The sequence below is a fragment of the Gymnodraco acuticeps genome, unplaced genomic scaffold (assembly GCF_902827175.1).
Source record: "Gymnodraco acuticeps unplaced genomic scaffold, fGymAcu1.1, whole genome shotgun sequence".
Classification (NCBI taxonomy): Eukaryota; Metazoa; Chordata; class Actinopteri; order Perciformes; family Bathydraconidae; genus Gymnodraco; species Gymnodraco acuticeps.
The window spans coordinates 414,423-432,500 of NW_022992300.1; the positions used below are offsets into that span (position 1 = coordinate 414,423).

The window sequence follows — 18,078 nt, forward strand, 5'->3', positions numbered from 1 at the left end:
TTGAAAGCTATATCAATCAACAAATAGATGATGTTATATTATAGATTAAGGTACCCAGCAAAATAAGCCCCACCAGCTGCAACATTAAAATGATGAACACATTTAATTAAGTACTTTTATACTAGTAATTTAAGTATCATACACGTATAGTATACTTAAAGTACTAGTAGGAACTGTTATCTCGCTGCTAATAGTGTTGTAGGCCTTGTTATAAGATTTGAAATGTCTGACTTTTACTAATACAGAGCACTTATTCCCCCACTGTTTGTATTTACAAGATGGACCAATCCGACACTGCTTTGGTTATGACCTTTAAGAAATCTGAGAATCATAAAGTTTGCTCTTGCTCTTGCGTGCTTTATATCTGTTTCTCCTCCATCGTGCAGGGAGGCTTAACCGCTCCGGTGGCGTGCATGCGGCCCTCTGCCTGCTCACCGTTCACATCCTCAGGGCGCTGCGTGCCTGCTCTGCCGGTGCTGCTCTTGTAAAGAAAGCTCCTGATGTGTAGATATACGTGTGTGTGTGTGTGTGTGTGTGTGTGTGTGTGTGTGTGTGTGTGTGTGTGTGTGTGTGTGTGTGTGTGTGTGTGTGTGTGTGTGTGTGTGTGTGTGTGTGTGTGTGTGTGTGTGTGTGTGTGTGTGCTCTATGTGAGGGGTGTAGGCTATATGTTGAATGAATGAGGAGGGGGATGCTTGCTCACAGAGGGCACGAGGCAAGGCAGGCAGATGGTGACCTTTTGGAGTAAATTACCATGAACCCTATGACTCTCTTTCACTCAATGTTCCCCCTTCCAATACCATTTTCATGCACACACGATAAATCAAAGAACATTCAAATACATGTGTCATGCTATGTTAGTTTGTTCAGATTTAACATTGGACCCTGTCTGTCTTAACATAGGAAATAAAATGGCCCAATGTCGGCCAGTTTTCCAAAGTACAGGCTGTAAAGTAGGCCAACTCCAACCCGGAGCTATCTCTCCTTCTCTCTGTCACACATTTTACTCTGAGTGGGTGTGAGCGTGATTTTGGGCTCGGGCGTGAACAGCTGTAGTAGTCGTGACTGCGTGCACAACCAGCGGCGGCGCGCTTCGGCTTCACGTCAAGAGGCATCGCTTCAGCACCAAGGCCAGGGCTCACAGCTAGAACAATAGGCGGCTCCGCGCACGGTGTTGCATAGGAACCGTGTGGAAAAAGTCTCCCCCACACATTGTCACTCGGGAAAATACTTTTAAAACAACTATACTACTTCTAAAAATGTCCTATAAAAATAATATGTATATCGCTAAGTGTACGAGTAGAAGTATACTCATTATTGAGTAAGTATGGGTTAGTTTTATTTATTTTTCGTATGAGTGAGGCCGACATATATATTGACGGTCCCTGGCAGTTACGTCACAAGCTAACCGCTTGGCTGAGCGGAGGGGGAGGGAGAGACAGAGGAGAGACACCGGCGTATGACGTTAAAAGCCATCCAGACTCTGAACGGGTGAGACGCAACAAGAATAGAAAAACGCAAGAATAGTAGGTTGAAATCACCTCGATTTAAAGTTGGATCAATATCGGCACGACTGTTAAGTCTCCAAGGCAACTATAGTCAAGTTCAAACTGTTGGATGTTGCGCGAATTTAAGCGACCGGTTGGCCTGTTATCACTTTATAATTAATTGATTAATTGGTGAAAGTGACAAACTAACTAGCTACGTTAACTCTGGATTTTGGGAGTCGAGAGGTTGACTACATTTCAGTGGCGACAAGCTGTGTTTCGGACTCACCTGCTAGGACTTTACTCCACCACCTGCAGACTTCCAGACCGGGAACACCGGGAGTTTTGTAAAAAAAAACACAAAAAAAACACAGCCGAGCCTGTAGTATCTGAACACCGAGGATAAGGAGGAGGAGAAGGAGGAGGAGGAGGAGGAGAAGGGGGAGAGTACGGAGGCACAAAGAGTGGAGAGCATCCAGAGAGAGGGGAGGAAGGAGGACGGCACAACAACAGAGAGCATCCCTCTTTAATTTAGGATCCACACAGGCACCACTCTGCCCGTATAAGCATCCTCTGGACACGGTAAGAGCTTTGGTGTGTGTAGCCTGTTTATTACCCTGCCTTGTTTTGTTCTGGCGTGTGTGTATGTGCATGTGTACATTAGGGGGGATCGGACAAAGAGCAAGGGAGCCCCATGACATCCGTGTGTATGCTGTAACCTACAGCTGGCTAAACAAAGAAACCGCTCTATTGCCATGATTTACCCCCAATCACGCTGTTTCCTCTCTGTCTCATGTGTAGGGATCCCGAACGCTGTTTATCCACCTAAAGGTAATGAATGCTTACAGATATGTTCGATGTATTAATATATATATCTAATTGGGAGGGAAAAGTCCCATTATTGTTTTTTGATTGGCTAATTAACATTTGCATAATTGTTTTACCAGAAGCTACTGGAGCCCTTTGTCACCAGGCTGGACAATAAATACTCAAATGTTTCAAGCAAATCATTTTAACGTTTATTTGCATAATTGAGGCACACATTTTGTAGCCCAAAACCCTATTTAAATTATTTTTAAAAATTAGAATTTAAATTGATATTTTTTTATACTGATATATTTTTGGTATCCTTATTTTTTGTATTGTTACTACTTTAATTATGCTTACACTATATTCAATGTAATAAATGACATATAATGAACATAAGTTCTAAAGAAAGAATACTACAAATATAATTGTGATACCGAAGGAGTTTTAAACTCTTTAAAGTGCATACTTTTGAATGTGTAATTTGTTACCTCTGTAAGTCACACCACTTTTGTCAAATTACATTTTTTTTTAGTATAATCATTGTGACTATTACTGTCCAATGCCAACTTCTCTGGCTGTGACCCAAAGCTTATCCAGCATCGGTTCCTCCTTTCCAGGGACAACTGCTCCTGAGCTGTGTACCCCTGCAGTACCCAGTCCTCCTCTCCACTCTGTCCCGATGAAGGAGGCCGACGCCATCAAGCTGTTTGTGGGGCAGATTCCCCGTAATCTGGAAGAGAAGGACCTCAAGCCTATCTTCGAGCAGTTTGGCAAGATCTATGAGCTAACTGTGATTAAGGACAAATACACTGGCATGCACAAAGGTAGGTCTCGCTGCTACAACACAGCCTAAACAAAGAAAGACAGGTGGGGATAGACAGACAGAAAGCTAGATAGACGTGTGACAGTAAGGCAGATAGATGGGTGGATTTTCCGGCGCTGAGAGTCACATGTCACCATGGAAACTGTCACACCTCCTCTCGTCTCCATCTCCTGTTAGCACTGCAACGTGAGATCATGAAACCAGGCACACACAGCCAGTACTACACATACACTGTGAATCAAAAACCTGCTCATGCATGAATATGCTTGTGCCAAAATGTGCTAAAAAGAATACTGTATAAAGGTGTCCTTTGATATATGGCGTACAGAGTTAGAAGACTCCTTATCCTGTTAATGATTAAGAGTCTTTAAATAATGGCCCCTTCTTACAATAGATGGGTGATAAACTGCAGCAAACACACACTCTCTTTCTCTCTCTGGCATACACACACACACACACACACACACACACACACACACACACACACACACACACACACACACACACACACACACACACACACACACACACACACACACACTCACACACTCACAGGATGACCTGGGGTCTTGTGTGTTTTGAACCAGATTAGGCTGTATGCTCCAATCAGTGTAATGGGGCTGTAAGCCTGGGTGACACAGGGGAAAGAATCTGTTGTTTTGAGAATCCCCACGGCCACAGTAAGCCCCTCTTAAAAGCAATGAGATGGACCATAAGATGTGTGTGTGTGTGTGTCTGTCATTATGTTGAGTCATGCTCAATTCTTCAGATCTACAGTGTGTGAATGTTTTCATCCTAATCGTCTCTTCTTTACTCTGAATCCACGTTAGTCTGTCTGAGATGTCACCGGGATGCTAACCTGCTGCTAATCTTGTTGTCTTAGTGCTGGTGACAGGTGTAGTAAACAGCTCTGGCCAGCCAGCTCTGCTACCTACCCCTCCCTCACACACACAGACACAGGTACAGCACATAGGAGAACAGAGGGAGTGTATTTGGAGTGATCGTGAGGCATGCATAGTGGTTGGTTTAGGGCAGGAACCTGACTGTAAGGCCTTGTTAGCCCCACGCACACGTCTGTGGTACTGTCATGTGTGCTGACTCGTGCCGTGCCGTTCTGAAATGTGCCGTGCCGTGGAGTGTCCTTCTCTTGCTCTAGAGTGCATCATCATGGTGTTGTCAAGTTTAGTTACAGTGCATGAATATATATATTTTTGAATCCTTTCGCACAGTTAGCCTTATATTAAATCAGAATAGGTGACGATTAGGGATGGGACGATATAGGATTTTATTGCGGATCGCGTTGAAAACTCAATAAGTTTATCGTGGTATATTGTTGTTATTGGGTTGACTAACCTATAAAAAGTCTAGATCGCTATCATGGTAGAGAAGTGAAAATAGAAACAGGCTAAAAAAAATACAGGAATTATCAACATAAATAGCAGACTCACAAAACTATAAATTTTTATTTATGCTTATTTCCTTATTTTGGCATGTTATATGTTCACTAAAAAAAGATTTGTGTTACCTGTAAAGCAATACAAAATCAGTTAGAAAGGTGATTCTAGTATATTGTAGTGCCTCGTTAAGAGCTTCAAGCATTTAGATGCTAATTGGCATACTATTGGGAACCTCAGTTATTTTGGCCAGCATAATCGTGACATTAAACTTTCATATCGTCCCATACCTAGTAGAGCCTGCTCACGGGAGGCATCAGAAAAGGAGACGTTGAAATGATTTAAATGGTGTGGCTGTGTGTGTTTTTGTAGGGGTTGATACAGAGATAGAGGATGACAAATATTGGAGCTCCTCGCTGACCTTTTCCACCGTTCCTCCTTTCCCTTCTTCTTCCCTCTCTCCCTGCCTCTCTCTATCTGACAGGATGTGCGTTTCTGACGTACTGTGCGAGAGAGTCGGCACTGAAAGCCCAGAGCGCTCTCCACGAGCAGAAAACACTACCAGGGGTAAGTGCAAACAGACACACACACACACACACACACACACACACACACACACACACACACATCCCCAGACAAAACACACTTCACACTTATGCAACAATGCACACAAGCTTGCAAATACACTAATATCAAATCCGCCCCAATCTAAATGCACAGCCGCTCGCTACCCTGTACACTCACAAACACGGCCTCAAATCAGTGTGTGTGTGTGTGTGTGTGTCTGTGTGTGTGTGTGTGTGTGTGTGTGTGTGTGTGTGTGTGTGTGTGTGTGTGTGTGTGTGTGTGTGTGTGTGTGTGTGTGTGTGTGTGTATGTACTAGTGGACGTTCAGCTCCCATTAGTAACACTCTGACATAACTCAAGCCGCCAGCAGGCGTCTTGCTGCTAAGGACAAACACTCCCTCTCACAGGAGGCACGTAGGGTTCTCTGTGAGCATAATCATCTCCATTTCTCTCTCTCTCTCTGTCTCTCCATCTCTCTGTCGGTCTCTCCGTTAGCCTCCGGTGATAGCTCCCGCCTAGAGAGTGTGTGTAATTAATGTGGCCATTCCCCTTTGTCTCATCCCAGTCTCCCTCAGTCTCCCTTGTTGAGGGATCGTGTGCTGCAGTTGGGCAGGGGTTGGACACTCTTCATTATGGATGGGCCACTGTGCGAGATCTGTGTCTGTCTCGTAGGCTGTACCTCTCTGTCGCTCCGTCTCTCTTTTTTTCTCTCTGACCTGGTTTCCATTGCAGTTAAAAGAGGATTTGACAGTGGCTGTTTGGAGCATTTTGCATTTTTACCCTATTTTTTGCATCAAAAGTGTGCAATAATACCCGGGCGACAGAGGCATGGCTGTAGGATGTTTAGTAGAGATGAGATTTTCCGAACCATATCCAAACTCTGATTTGCAGTTTTAACATAATAGCAAATGTATCTTCACCATCTCTGAGCCGTTCTCTATCTTATTCTTCCTGTGTCGCCCCGCCACTGTTGGAGTTTCCGTTTTTTGCACCTTCTCTGCGAGCAATGGTGTTGATAAGATCTATGTGGGAAAATGGTAGCAGGAGAGCCTGAAGAAAATACTTTTGGGGGAGGGGAAATATTCTTATAAATACAAATCCCTGCATCCATACATACATGTTGCTTTTTCATGCAGCTGGGAAATGCCTCTCCATCCGTGCACACACAGAAACGCAGCATGTTAATAATGACATTAATCCAATTAGGGCCTGCTAAGGAGTCTGACCTTTCTGCGGAAATCAACTCTCCACTGTCTGCTGTGTCTGGTTCCTCCCTACCGTGTTGCCCTTTGTCCTTTGACTTACACTGCTTACTCTCTCTCTCTCCTGGGTTTGACTTTGATCCTTTCCTGTTGCTGATGACTTAAATAACCGGTTGTGGCAGAAGCAGATAGTCACAGAGAAATGGTGATGAATATTCTGGACACACGGAGGAAACATTTGCAGGGAGGATGCTCATTAGTGGGACAGACTTACTAAAGAGCCGGCATGAAACAATCAGAAGCTCCACTCCCCCGAGAAAGACGAGTGCAGAATCGAGGGTGTGGCTCTCGTGTGCTGGCTTTTCAATAAGACTGGACTTTTAATGAGCAACATGACTGTTTCTGCGTGTTGCTTTTCATCAATTTGGTGTATCCTGCTCTTCCCCTTAGTTGTTTATCTAAAAAAGATCCTATTACTTATTCTATCCAGTTTGAGGCATTCTTCAGAGTAAACAGAGTACTCTCGATGAACCTATTAAAGTGTTTTTATTTGAGATCACTGAGTTAATACAGTTTTCACTAAAACGTTACTTTATTCAAAGGACTCACAGTTGTTTCTCACTCATTCCATCCAACAACCCTCTTGTAGGTTGAACACTGCTTAAGGATCAATCTGAATCCCCTTAATAACTTCAAAGCATTATTTTGCTGGGTATATTTGAGCTCGATGGCCTCCAGCATTCTCTAAGTTTGAGCTCTGCTATCACTTTCCACTACCTGTCTATACCCTTTGCTACCCTGTGTGTCTTTCTCCCCCTTCCAGTCTATTACCTTCCTTGACAGGATTTAGAAATGACTTCAGATGACTTCTCTCTCCCTTTCACACATCCTCCCATTGTCCAATTCTTTTCATTCCCCAAGAATTGCTTTTTCATCTCTTCCTTATTCTTTCTTTTATTTTTCCCTCCATGCTTTCGCTTTTATCTCTCTTTTTTTCCCTCAAATCCCCTCTGTCCTCTGTTCAACTCCTCCCCTCACGTCCCTCAGTTTCTCTGCACCAGTAGAATATTACAGGATACTTTCGCCGCTCGTTTCTTTTCCTCTCTGAAATCTCTTCATGGTATCCCTCTTTCATCCCTGCTGTCTCTTGCTCAGTTCTTTCCCCTCACTGCACGCTCACGCTGCCTGCTCGGATTCTCATTTCACAGTCATTTATGGTAACCCTTCTTCTAAGTCCTCCTCTCAACGTCAGTCCCTCTCCCTCCACCCCCCTCGCAGTTCCTCTACCCCTCGTCTCATTTCCCCTCCTCTTGATTAGTTGACCCTTTTGACCGTTTCACACCCCCATCTCCTCATCCCCCTTCTTCCCCGGCTCTACTTGTTAAGCTGCATGATTAGTTTCTCACAAACTCATTTTCATAGTCAGATCCTGGGCTCACCATGGGGCAAGGGGGTGGAGGTGTGTGTGCATGTGTACGTGTTCATGCCACTCTTGAATCTGGGGATCGCGGCTCTTAATTGCGGATACCGGTGGCACGTCAGGCCCCTCATACAACTTTAATAGAGCCATAGCATCACACACTCATACAGATGTGTTTCCTCCTTGCACCATGGCCAAGCAATTAAAGGTTTGGAGACAAGTCCAGCGCCACAAAGGGCTCTTGCCGCTTGTGTCTGTCACTCAGTGATGGGATTTAACGCCGATTTAACGGTTCCAAGCAGCCAGTAGAGGAATGAAAGGAAGAAGACAAACACAGAGCCAGTTGCAGAGATACTATACCTCGAATGTCCCCTGCTAGCTTCAGCAGGGGCAGTGGACTGTCAGATTGGAAAATGAGAAAAAGGATAGAGGGATTGTGCGAGAAAGAGAGGGAGATGAACAGATGGCCTTATCAGAGTGTCCTGCGCCTTGTGTTTAATTTGGACACAGAGAGGGAGCACGAGATGAAGAGAGGGAGAGAGTTACATTATATTAGTCACAGTCGCTGACATTTAACAGTGGAACCACTAGCAAGTCCCACTGTAGCACACAGATGTTTTGGTGTATTAGATGTGGTACAGAGATTCCCCCTGGGATGCATCCACACGGAAGAGCTCATGTTTAGCTGTCGCATTATCAGTGCTAATTTGCACTTGAAAATTGTATTTCTCATTTGTACGCAGGGCTTGTCACCAAATGGGAATAATGAGGAAAGGATCCAGGGAGGTAAAAAAGATGCTCCTAAATGTTTGGCTTTACCTTGTTGATGCTTGATTAAAATCATGACTATAATTGCCAACTGAGGCAGGACGAATAAGCAAACAAACATTAATAGTCATTAAGCAGTCCATGTATTAAATATTTCAGGAAAAACAAAGGCTTTTGTCTTTTTAGTGCAGAGGGTTGGTAGCAACAGGACAGCGTGTGTCCAAGGTCAGAGGTCAGGGCTCAGCCTCTATACAACCAATTCAAGCTGGGTTGTCTCAGAGCTGTTAAAAAAAAAAGGATGGTGATGGGGGGGATGGTGAAGTAAATGTTTGGATTCAGGATGCTCTAAATATATATTTTTTTCATCCTGCTTTTAGTATCTACCTACCATGCCTTTGGATTACTTTTCATTCTGCAATATCATTTTGTCATGCTGGTTTTTTCAATAGATTAACAGTCAATTTTATGTTTTATTTTTACCAGGAATATTCCCATTTTCCATTCAGAACAGAATCTCTATTACAAGCAACAGACTCTTTAAAATGAAGTCTTAGTAAACTTGTCAATTGTTATGTTACATCCCCAGCATCTATATCCCTGACAGTTATATATAAGTAAAATGTAAAAGTTAGATTTGTACGTCTATAAAACAAAGTTACAGTAGTCTTTCTTACAAAATCACCCTGGCTTTATCCTATCTCCATCCTCCCTCCCTCTCTCTCCGGCCTCACTTCACTCCCGGTCCGCTTGTAAAGATTTTAACCTCACATCTCCCTCCCCCCTCTATCTTTCGCTCTATCTCTCCCAAGCCGACTGCTGCTGTTTTTCCTTCCTTATCTTTCCCCTTATCTTTTCCTTTTGTTCTCCAGCGCTGATATCTCTCTCTCCATTTAATCTGCACCCTCTTCCCTCTGCGTTTATCACTCCCCTTCATCTTTGTTCTACTTCAAACACACATGTTATTACATAGACACACACACGATCACACGCACACACACACAAACACACTCACGCACATCTGTTTTGGTCACGCTGGCGTCCGCTGATCTCAGTGTAGGTGAAATTAAAGTGTGATAAGCAGCTTACCAGGTGTGTGTTGTCATGCTTCACTGCTCTCCAGGCAGCACTCTGCTCCCTGTTCTTTGATTAGAACACACACTCACACATGCACGCACACACACACACACACACACACACACACACACACACACACACACACGCACGCACGCACCACACACATACACACACACACACACACACACACGCCTAATGTATTATTAAAAAGGCAGAAAAAGCGCCACAGGACAAGTAGTTAACAATTACTGATACAGCAGAAGATCGATACACATATAAAAAATATAATAAAAGTTTGTAGATGTGATATTGATTGAATGGATATGGAATGACAGCGTTCCTTAGCCGATAAATTGGAGTAGTTCCAGGGTTAAACATGACAGAGGCTGTTGTGTATTTTATTGAGCTTGGGCTGGAGAGAGAGTGAGAGAGAGAGTGAATTTGTTATTTATGTCTCGGGCTGAAAAGCCTATATTTATTTACATGCACAATAAGGACCTACATGGACTCAGCTGGGTACTCTCAAAGTGCAGCAGCTCAGGTGTGATGTACAGTAGTTATTTCTTTACAGTAAGAGTTAAATCACTTTTATAATTTTTTTAAATATATGTAAATAATGTACCTTTTTTTTTTAAATGCACAATAAATATCCAACACCGCAAAAAGGGGTAGGAAAACCGGCAGGTACTAAGTGTGCTAAGCACACATTGATTAAAGAAAAGCTGTTATTTGGTTACAATAATGTGTTGGGCTTTAGTACATCACATTAATTATGGATGTACTGTAGCAAACCATCAGATTCTTTTTTAAGATTAGATTTCCACAATCTTTTAGCATTCAATAACTCCCATCATTTCTTCCCTCCACATCTTCAGTGTAGGAGTTTCTAACATCTCAATATCAACTGGGCACAGGTAATTGAGCCAGTTATAAATACTGCAAATCCACATTTGTCCTCAGCCGCGTCACTAAAGTTTTGTCTATATCACTGAAACACATTTTTTGGTTTGCAATTCAACATTGCTTGTCACTTTAGTATGGTTCGGAGAATGACCGGGAAGTTAGACACCATCTTCCCGTTCGTCCATCATCCAGGTCTTGTAGTTGATGTTTATCAGAGGCACTCAGGACGTGTTTAGTGTGCATGTTGTGTATGATCTTCTGTGCATGTTTCCATGTGGAATCTAAGATGCCTGGCAGGCAGACTCCCTATGGGGCAAAGCTATGATGAGCAATTATCCACTAGGGCGGCTTTGTAGGCTAATTTAGCATATTTATGTGGTCAGCAGCACTGTTTACTATTCCCCTTCACTGCTTACTGCTGCACTTTCAATTCAGAACAGATCCCAGCTCCCTCTCTCTCTTTCATTTTCCCTCCGTCTCTTCCCTCTCTGTCATCCCTCTGCCTCTATCTCTCCCCGCCTGATGGGGTTTGTGATGTGTATCGCTCCCCCCCCTCCCGTGCTGTTTCTCTATTTTTATCCTCACTGTGTGTGGGATGGGAAGGGAGTAGAGGGACAGGTGTAGACAAAAGTGTGTGTGTGTGTGTGTGTGTGTGTGTGTGTGTGTGTGTGTGTGTGTGTGTGTGTGTGTGTGTGTGTGTGTGTGTGTGTGTGTGTGTGTGTGTGTGTGTGTGTGTGTGTGTGTGTGTGTGTGTGTGTGTGTGTGTGTGTGTGTGTGTGTGTGTGTGTGTGTGTGTGTGTGTGCAGAGAGAAAGAGAGGGGGGTATGCAGAGTAGAGGGGGTTTGTGGGGGTTTGTGTTCAGCTAAAACCAAGGGGGATTTAGCTTGTTTGTTTTAAACAAAAGTATTTGCTGTGCGAGTGTGTGTGATTGCGATGTGTGTGAGTTCACATATGTGCATGTGCATTTGTGCATGCAACATGGGCAGACAAAGAGAGCCTGCTTCATATTTCACCACAAAATTGAAGCAGAATCTAATCATAGCCTCATAAAAGCCTGACCCTGGAGAGCGCCTGTCTCTCTAAGGCACACACACACACACACACACCCACACACACACACACACACACACACACACACACACACACACACACACACACACACACACACACATACACACACACACACACACACACACACACACACACACACACACACACACACACACACACACACACAGTAACATTTGTATCTTGGCCTGTGTCATTATGTTGTGTGGACACATGATTACCAGGTTACGTGATTGTTCCCTGCCAATTCGGTTTCTCTCAGATGCTGAGCCCTAAAGTAGCCCAAAGTTGAGTTTAGTCCGTATCACACACCATCTGTTTTGGAAATCCAGCCAGCTACAAAAATCTGCAGGGCCTATTATCCACATTCATAGATTGTAAAGACCAGTTGAGTTGCACTTATCTGAAATCATTATTGCATCTGATACTGGACGTGCGTTGTTCTTGCAACTTAAAGCTGGCTTCAAACCTGAAGTGAAGCACAGCATTTTAATCCAGGATTCACACATGGCTTATCGCAAGATGCACACTTAAGGTGATGAATTTAGAATTAAAAAGCATCTGCTGTGGTAAAACACTCATATTTGAATAACAATTACATTACAGATATACACATTTACAGATATAAATAGTTTAATTTGACTGATTATTGTAAGCACACAAGAAGGGGTATCTTTCATTTATGTATTTGGGTTTTTAAGGGATTATCAAGGCAGAAAACAAGTGCCAAAAAACCGAGTGTGCCAAAAAATCACTTAAATGCAGCAAGCTTAACAGATGCCCAGATCTTATATAGGGCTTTGATCATTGAGCGGTGTCACTGAATTTGGTGCCAAATCATATAGCGCGCATAACTCACTTTTTACATCACTTACTGTAACATCCCCTCGTTCATTTCCATTCACTACATTTGGCTACCAAAATGAATGCATGTCCTGAGTTCCCTGAGTCTGAGGACACAAAACCAAAAAAGTCCTCTGCATTATACATTATAAAAACACAATGATGACGTTCAAACTGCCTTATGAGACAAAAACCTGCAGCTTGCAATCCAGACACCTCTTCCCAGCATGCAATATTTATATGTCTGCACTAAGCTGGATGTATGGAGCGGGGCCCATACAATGGGGGTGAATGAGTGTGCGAGTTGGTCTGAATGAAAGGGGGGTTAAGAGTGGTGGAGGAGGGCCACGAAGAGGTTTGGCATGAATAGGGGTGTATAGACAGGGAGGGGGTAGGGTGAGACAGGGGAGGAGTGGAGCAGGTCGGGTTAGAGAGAAGGAGGAAACAAGACAAAAGTTTGCCATAATGAGCGTGGAGGAAGGGGAAGGCGGGCGGTGCTGGGAAAGAAAAGGGTTTTCTGGGTGGTGGAGGAGTGGGAGGGATTCAGGGCGCACTTCTGTCAGTTTAAACAGAGACATCTGTCAGAGGGGGCCACTGGTGAGTGTCTGCATGTGTGTGTGTGTGGTGTGTGTGTGTGTGTGTGTGTGTGTGTGTGTGTGTGTGTGTGTGTGTGTGTGTGTGTGTGTTGTGTGTGTGTGTGTGTGTGTGTGTGTGTGTGTGTGTGTGTGTGTGTGTGTGTGTGTGTGTGTGTGTGTGTGTGTGTGTGTGCGTGGTGCGTGGTGCGTGTGCGTGCGTGCGTGGGTGGGTGGGTGCGTGCGTGCGTGCGTGCGTGCGTGCGTGCGTGCGTGCGTGCGTGCGTGCGTGTTATTAGGCAATCAAAGGGGATGAAGGGACTTAAGTTGCACCTGGGATGTGACCTCTGCTCCCAGGTCTCCCCTCTAACCACACTTCAACCTGCTGTCTCTATAATAGCCCTTTCACACTGACCACAGGCTAAAGCCGGAGCTTTATAGACCCAAATTACACTATTGTACATATACACACTTCATAATGAGCCAATAACAGAAGATAGGAGGGTAGAACAACATGGCTTGTGCAGCTCTGTCGTCTTTGTTTTGCTAATAAGCGAGGTAAGACTTGTTTTAATAAAGCACACAAAGCATTAAGGTTTTAGGTCTTATAGATAATCTTAGGTTTTGTTCCCTTCATGTTAATTAGCATTTTCAAGCAGGTTTTTACCTATTGAATGGAAGATTGTGGCTACTTCTTTTAGTCGATATTTGTATTCCTTTCTATAGCTCAGAGGTGAGGTTGGTCACAATTGAGGTTTAGGTTTAGGCTAATTATAGGCCAGACATGTAATATTTAGCATACTCCAGTAGGCTTGTGTATTTGTGTATGACTTTATTCTGAGTAGTCAAAAAACTAATCTTTTTCTCCACTTGAATGGCTTATGATTTGTTACCCAATTAAATAGAAGAAATTAGCTGTAAAATAAAAGAGAAAACAAACCATTACAAGTGATTTTCCTACTATAGTTTCCACAAAAATAGTTTATATATATTTTTCTTTTTTTTTGATAAAGCCTTTATAGAACGTAAAAGTTATTAGCATGTCTGGCATGTCTATGAGATTGTGCTTGCGCTATAACTGTCTGAGCATCCAGAAATGTGTCACTGGCTCTGTGCTGAATGTAATCTCAGTGAATATGAGATTTTTGCAATCATGAATTTGTATGGCTTTTAAGCAGCCTCTTTAATTCACCATTTCATTTCCCAAAGGACTTACACTCCCTAAAATAGAAAGAAGGTCCAAGTGCATAGGTCTAACAGTTATCCGCTATAGTGCTGTTGGATTATGTTGGACTAAATCCAAAGGATCAAATTTCAGTGAGTGCTCCACTGCTGCATGCAGCATTGGGGTTTGACAAAAAAAACATAATATTAGAAGGATCAACAGGGTAGTTAGTTCTGCCATATGCATGGTTTGATGCCATTTCTTTTGAGAGTGATGAAGGTGAAAAAAGATGGAGAAGGCGAGAAAGGACAATATGTTGGTAATCCATGCTCCAGTAGAGAGGCTGATGAAGGGTTAACAGCCAGATAAAGTATTGAGTGGAGGAGAAGGAGGGCAGACTTCTCAGGTGTGAAGAATGGAATGAGAGAGACAGAGAAAGGAGGGATGAGAGACGGGGGATGGGACGCTTAGGAGCGTGTATTATGGTTGCAGGCCCCGGTTGCCTGGCAACGGAGCTGAGCGAGATGCCAGGTTGCTAGGTAACCTGAGGGATGCAAAGCCTTTAACGTGGTGCGATAAAGAGACAGCAGAGAGGTGGGGCAGAGCTGCTGGGCTGCTCCACCTTCCCGTTTCTCACATCTCAGTGTTTTCATCCAGCTGAGAGCGGAGTAAGGCCGTTCCACGCTATAATGTCCTGCCATTTTTATTGAAATATCAAACACTGAAACACACAAATATATACAATACTATGCAGATGAATCACTGATAATGTATCAATTTATAAATCTCGATTTATGAATGCTTTGGTTTATAAACCATTCACAAGTTTCAAGGCCCAATGTGACAGTGCATTGTTTTGTCCAACTAAAGCCCAATGCCAAATGATATTCATTTAACTGAAAATATGTCCTTTGGGTTTTTTTGTGACATGTCTGCTTTATAACCATGTCTTGGATTCATCAAAAATGGTTGCAGATTAACTAAACATTTCAGAAAATATCGACCTAGTTGAGTACAATTTTAAATACCTCATATCCATCCAATGTGTAAATATCTAATGGAAACACCAGTTATTAAATCAGAAATTAAGATAATATAATTTTTTTAGTATAGCCCAGCATAAAACCACATACAATCAAATTCAGAGAGCCATTCCAGTACTGGAGTCGAAGCGACTTCTTCTTATCAACACAGTATCTTATCTGGTTGTTTGCACTGCTGAGCATGAAAATCATTTGAACCAGGTTCTCAGATAGCTGTTTTATGTTTTTTCAAAATCAAAGCAGAATTATATTTAACATTCAATTAGTTTTGTTTAACACAATGTTTCTTAAAATATGACATGAACAGTCCTGCTATTTAGCTCAATTTTGGTTTGGCTAAATCAACATAAAGCTTCACTACACTGATGCTAATGAGTGTGTTGGCCTGCAAGGCATGTGACAGCAATGATGGAGAAAAAACGAGAGAGAAAGTGAAAGCGACACGAGAGGAGGAAGTGAAAGAGAGAGAGAGAGAGAGAGAGAGAGAGAGAGAGAGAGAGAGAGAGAGAGAGAGAGAGGAAGAGAGTATAGAGAGAGATAAGATGTATCGAGTCAGATATGAGAGCATACTACGTCCCTTATGAGAGAGAGAGAAGGAAACGAATGGAAAGAGATACAAAAAAAAGCAGCGATGCCCATGTCATCAAGCAGGGTATGGAGGGATTATGGAGTAGAGAGTGGAAAGAGGGGAATTGAGGATAGGGGAAGGGGAAGAGGGGAGAAATAATGCTAGATCGTGGGGAAAGGATACAAATAGTTTCCTTTCTTGTGCACTCTGGAAAATGGACATCTGAAATTGTGTGGATGGAGTGTTCCAGAGGGAGATTGAAGGGGGAGGGGTGTGTGTGCATTTGTGTGTGTGAGGAAGACAGATATGAAGAGAGAGTGTGTGTGTTTGTACACTGTAGACTCACAAAGACACACACTCAATTGTCAGTTGATGGTGCGCTGTAATCACTTTTATATATTTTTTACATTTGTGGAGAATTGCCAAAATGAAAACAGTGATTTAACACTGTACTTTAATCCATGTTCCAGATTGTGTATGTATGTAAACACACATTTACATACACACGCCACCCCCCATGCCCTCATGATGTAGTGCGATGGTTTGTTCCACTGATTTTGTGTGGGCGGGGGGAGGGGGTAGAATGCGATTTGATTGGATAATCCAAGGATTTAATATCCCCTAATCCAGGCACAATCCTCTCTGCGTTACTGCAGGGAGTGAGATTAACTGTATGTGTTTAGGATGTGTTTGTTTCTGTGTGCGCTAATGGGCGGGTGCTCTGGGTGTGGGGAAAAGTGAGTGTAGTACAGTGTGTGTGTGTGCATATGGGAGTGACATGTACTGTATGTGTATTTGTCTTGGCACCACAGCATGCAAAATGGAGCAGTGTTTGTATGCAGGGTTTGGTCATGCATGTGTCAGAGGACGTGCCTCCACTGAGTGCGAGTGGTCATGCAGGCTCACACACGATCATATATCACATATCTCGCCCTCATGCATCGCCGCGCTGCTGCTCACATACGAATCCCCTTTCCTCAGAGATACAGAACAGGGCTTCTTAGTATTCAGCAGGACGGATCAGACCTCGCTACAGTATGAAGCCAGCCTCTTGTACGGGCGCACGTTTGCAGATGGTTACCGTTAATTAAAACTTAATTAGAACGTGAGTAATTAGAGGATCATTTAACTTGAAAGGAGCGCGTGGCTCTTCATGTGTGTTGGAATAAAGGGGGGAAAAAGAGTGGAGTACAGTATGACTGTACTTTATTTGCATTTTTTCTCCCAGGCTCAAGGGAATTTTAATTACTCTACTACAATATAGATTCAGTTCCCTCACCTTCTCCCTCTCCTTCTCTCGCTCGGAGCCAAATCACTCACTTCCGCCTGATACTGCCCACATCTCTCATAAATCTCCCGTCCTGTTCATTTCCTTGTTCTCATACATTTTTACTCAATGCTCATTTAACTCTAAGAGAGATAAAAATGGTTCGGGAAAGATGCCGAGGAGGATAGTATGAAGCCAGCAAAGCACTCTCTGGCACAGATTCTTTGTTTACCCGAAGAACACAGCAGTCGCCCTTGGCAACCAGCATCCTTGTTTACCTACCCAGTGTGCCGTCATATGATTGCCATGACAACGAGCCAGTTGCCATGCCAATTTTCCGATGCCATTGTGTTGTCTTTGTGGCAGGAGTGTGCACCTCTCACCTGCTGTTTTTTCTCCATCTCCTCTGATTCTCGAGGCATCACTCTGACTTTGTGACATGTGGTTATTTGAAATCATCAAAAGGGTCAGAGCAGTTATAGTGAACACATACAAGCTCGGACACAGATTGATAAACCTTGATTGATAAACTATAGTTGGCAATCATTAGGTTGCTCCTGTTTTACAGTCCCAGGGATGAGGTGGAGTAGGGCTAATGATGGAGGTAATGGAAGAGGTGATGGATGGATGGATGGATACAGAAAGGGTTAGTGGACACAAATCTTGCTACAATCAGCCTGCTCTACAACACGGAGCGAAATCAATGAACAAGACGGGACTGATCGATGAGTTGATAGTGCAAGATGGATAGCAGCGTGAATGGATAGCAATAGCACCAGGACTGGGATATGATGGATAGATAACGCTTATTATCATAAACTAAAAGTGAAACGATAGCAGTGAAAAATATAATTGCCTGTTGAAAACAAAACAAATCTTTAAAAAATGATTGTTAAAAAAAAGGTTTGTGTTTTTTAGCAAGAGATAGCGATGTAGCACTACCAAAAATGGGACAGCTTGTATTGCCCTCAGCTCTGTGGGGTGTGCTGTTGTAAAAGTACTCAAGATAGTTCCTAAATCAACTGATTTTGACATTATGGCCATTCCTCCACATTCCTCTAACCATTTATTCTTTGAAATTACACTTCTAGCCATTATATAAAAATTA

General features: G+C 43.1%; 1 protein-coding gene across 10 annotated transcripts in view; it reads left to right on the plus strand.

Moving 5' to 3' along the window:
• Positions 1 to 1,421: 1,421 nt before the first annotated feature.
• Positions 1,422 to 18,078, plus strand: part of celf3b (cugbp, Elav-like family member 3b) — a 28,329-nt gene continuing 11,672 nt past the window's right edge. For 5 of the 10 annotated variants that reach the window (XM_034208013.1, XM_034208012.1, XM_034208015.1 and 2 more), the window contains exons 1-4: positions 1,423 to 2,066; positions 2,286 to 2,315; positions 2,912 to 3,118; positions 4,996 to 5,078. In XM_034208013.1, coding sequence (XP_034063904.1) covers positions 2,974 to 3,118; positions 4,996 to 5,078 — 228 coding nt within the window. In that variant the 5' untranslated portion in view covers positions 1,423 to 2,066; positions 2,286 to 2,315; positions 2,912 to 2,973. Of the gene's footprint in view, positions 2,067 to 2,285; positions 2,316 to 2,911; positions 3,119 to 4,000; positions 4,078 to 4,995; positions 5,079 to 18,078 lie in introns of those variants that run through there. The other 5 variants (XM_034208018.1, XM_034208020.1, XM_034208021.1 and 2 more) reach the window with 3 other exon arrangements.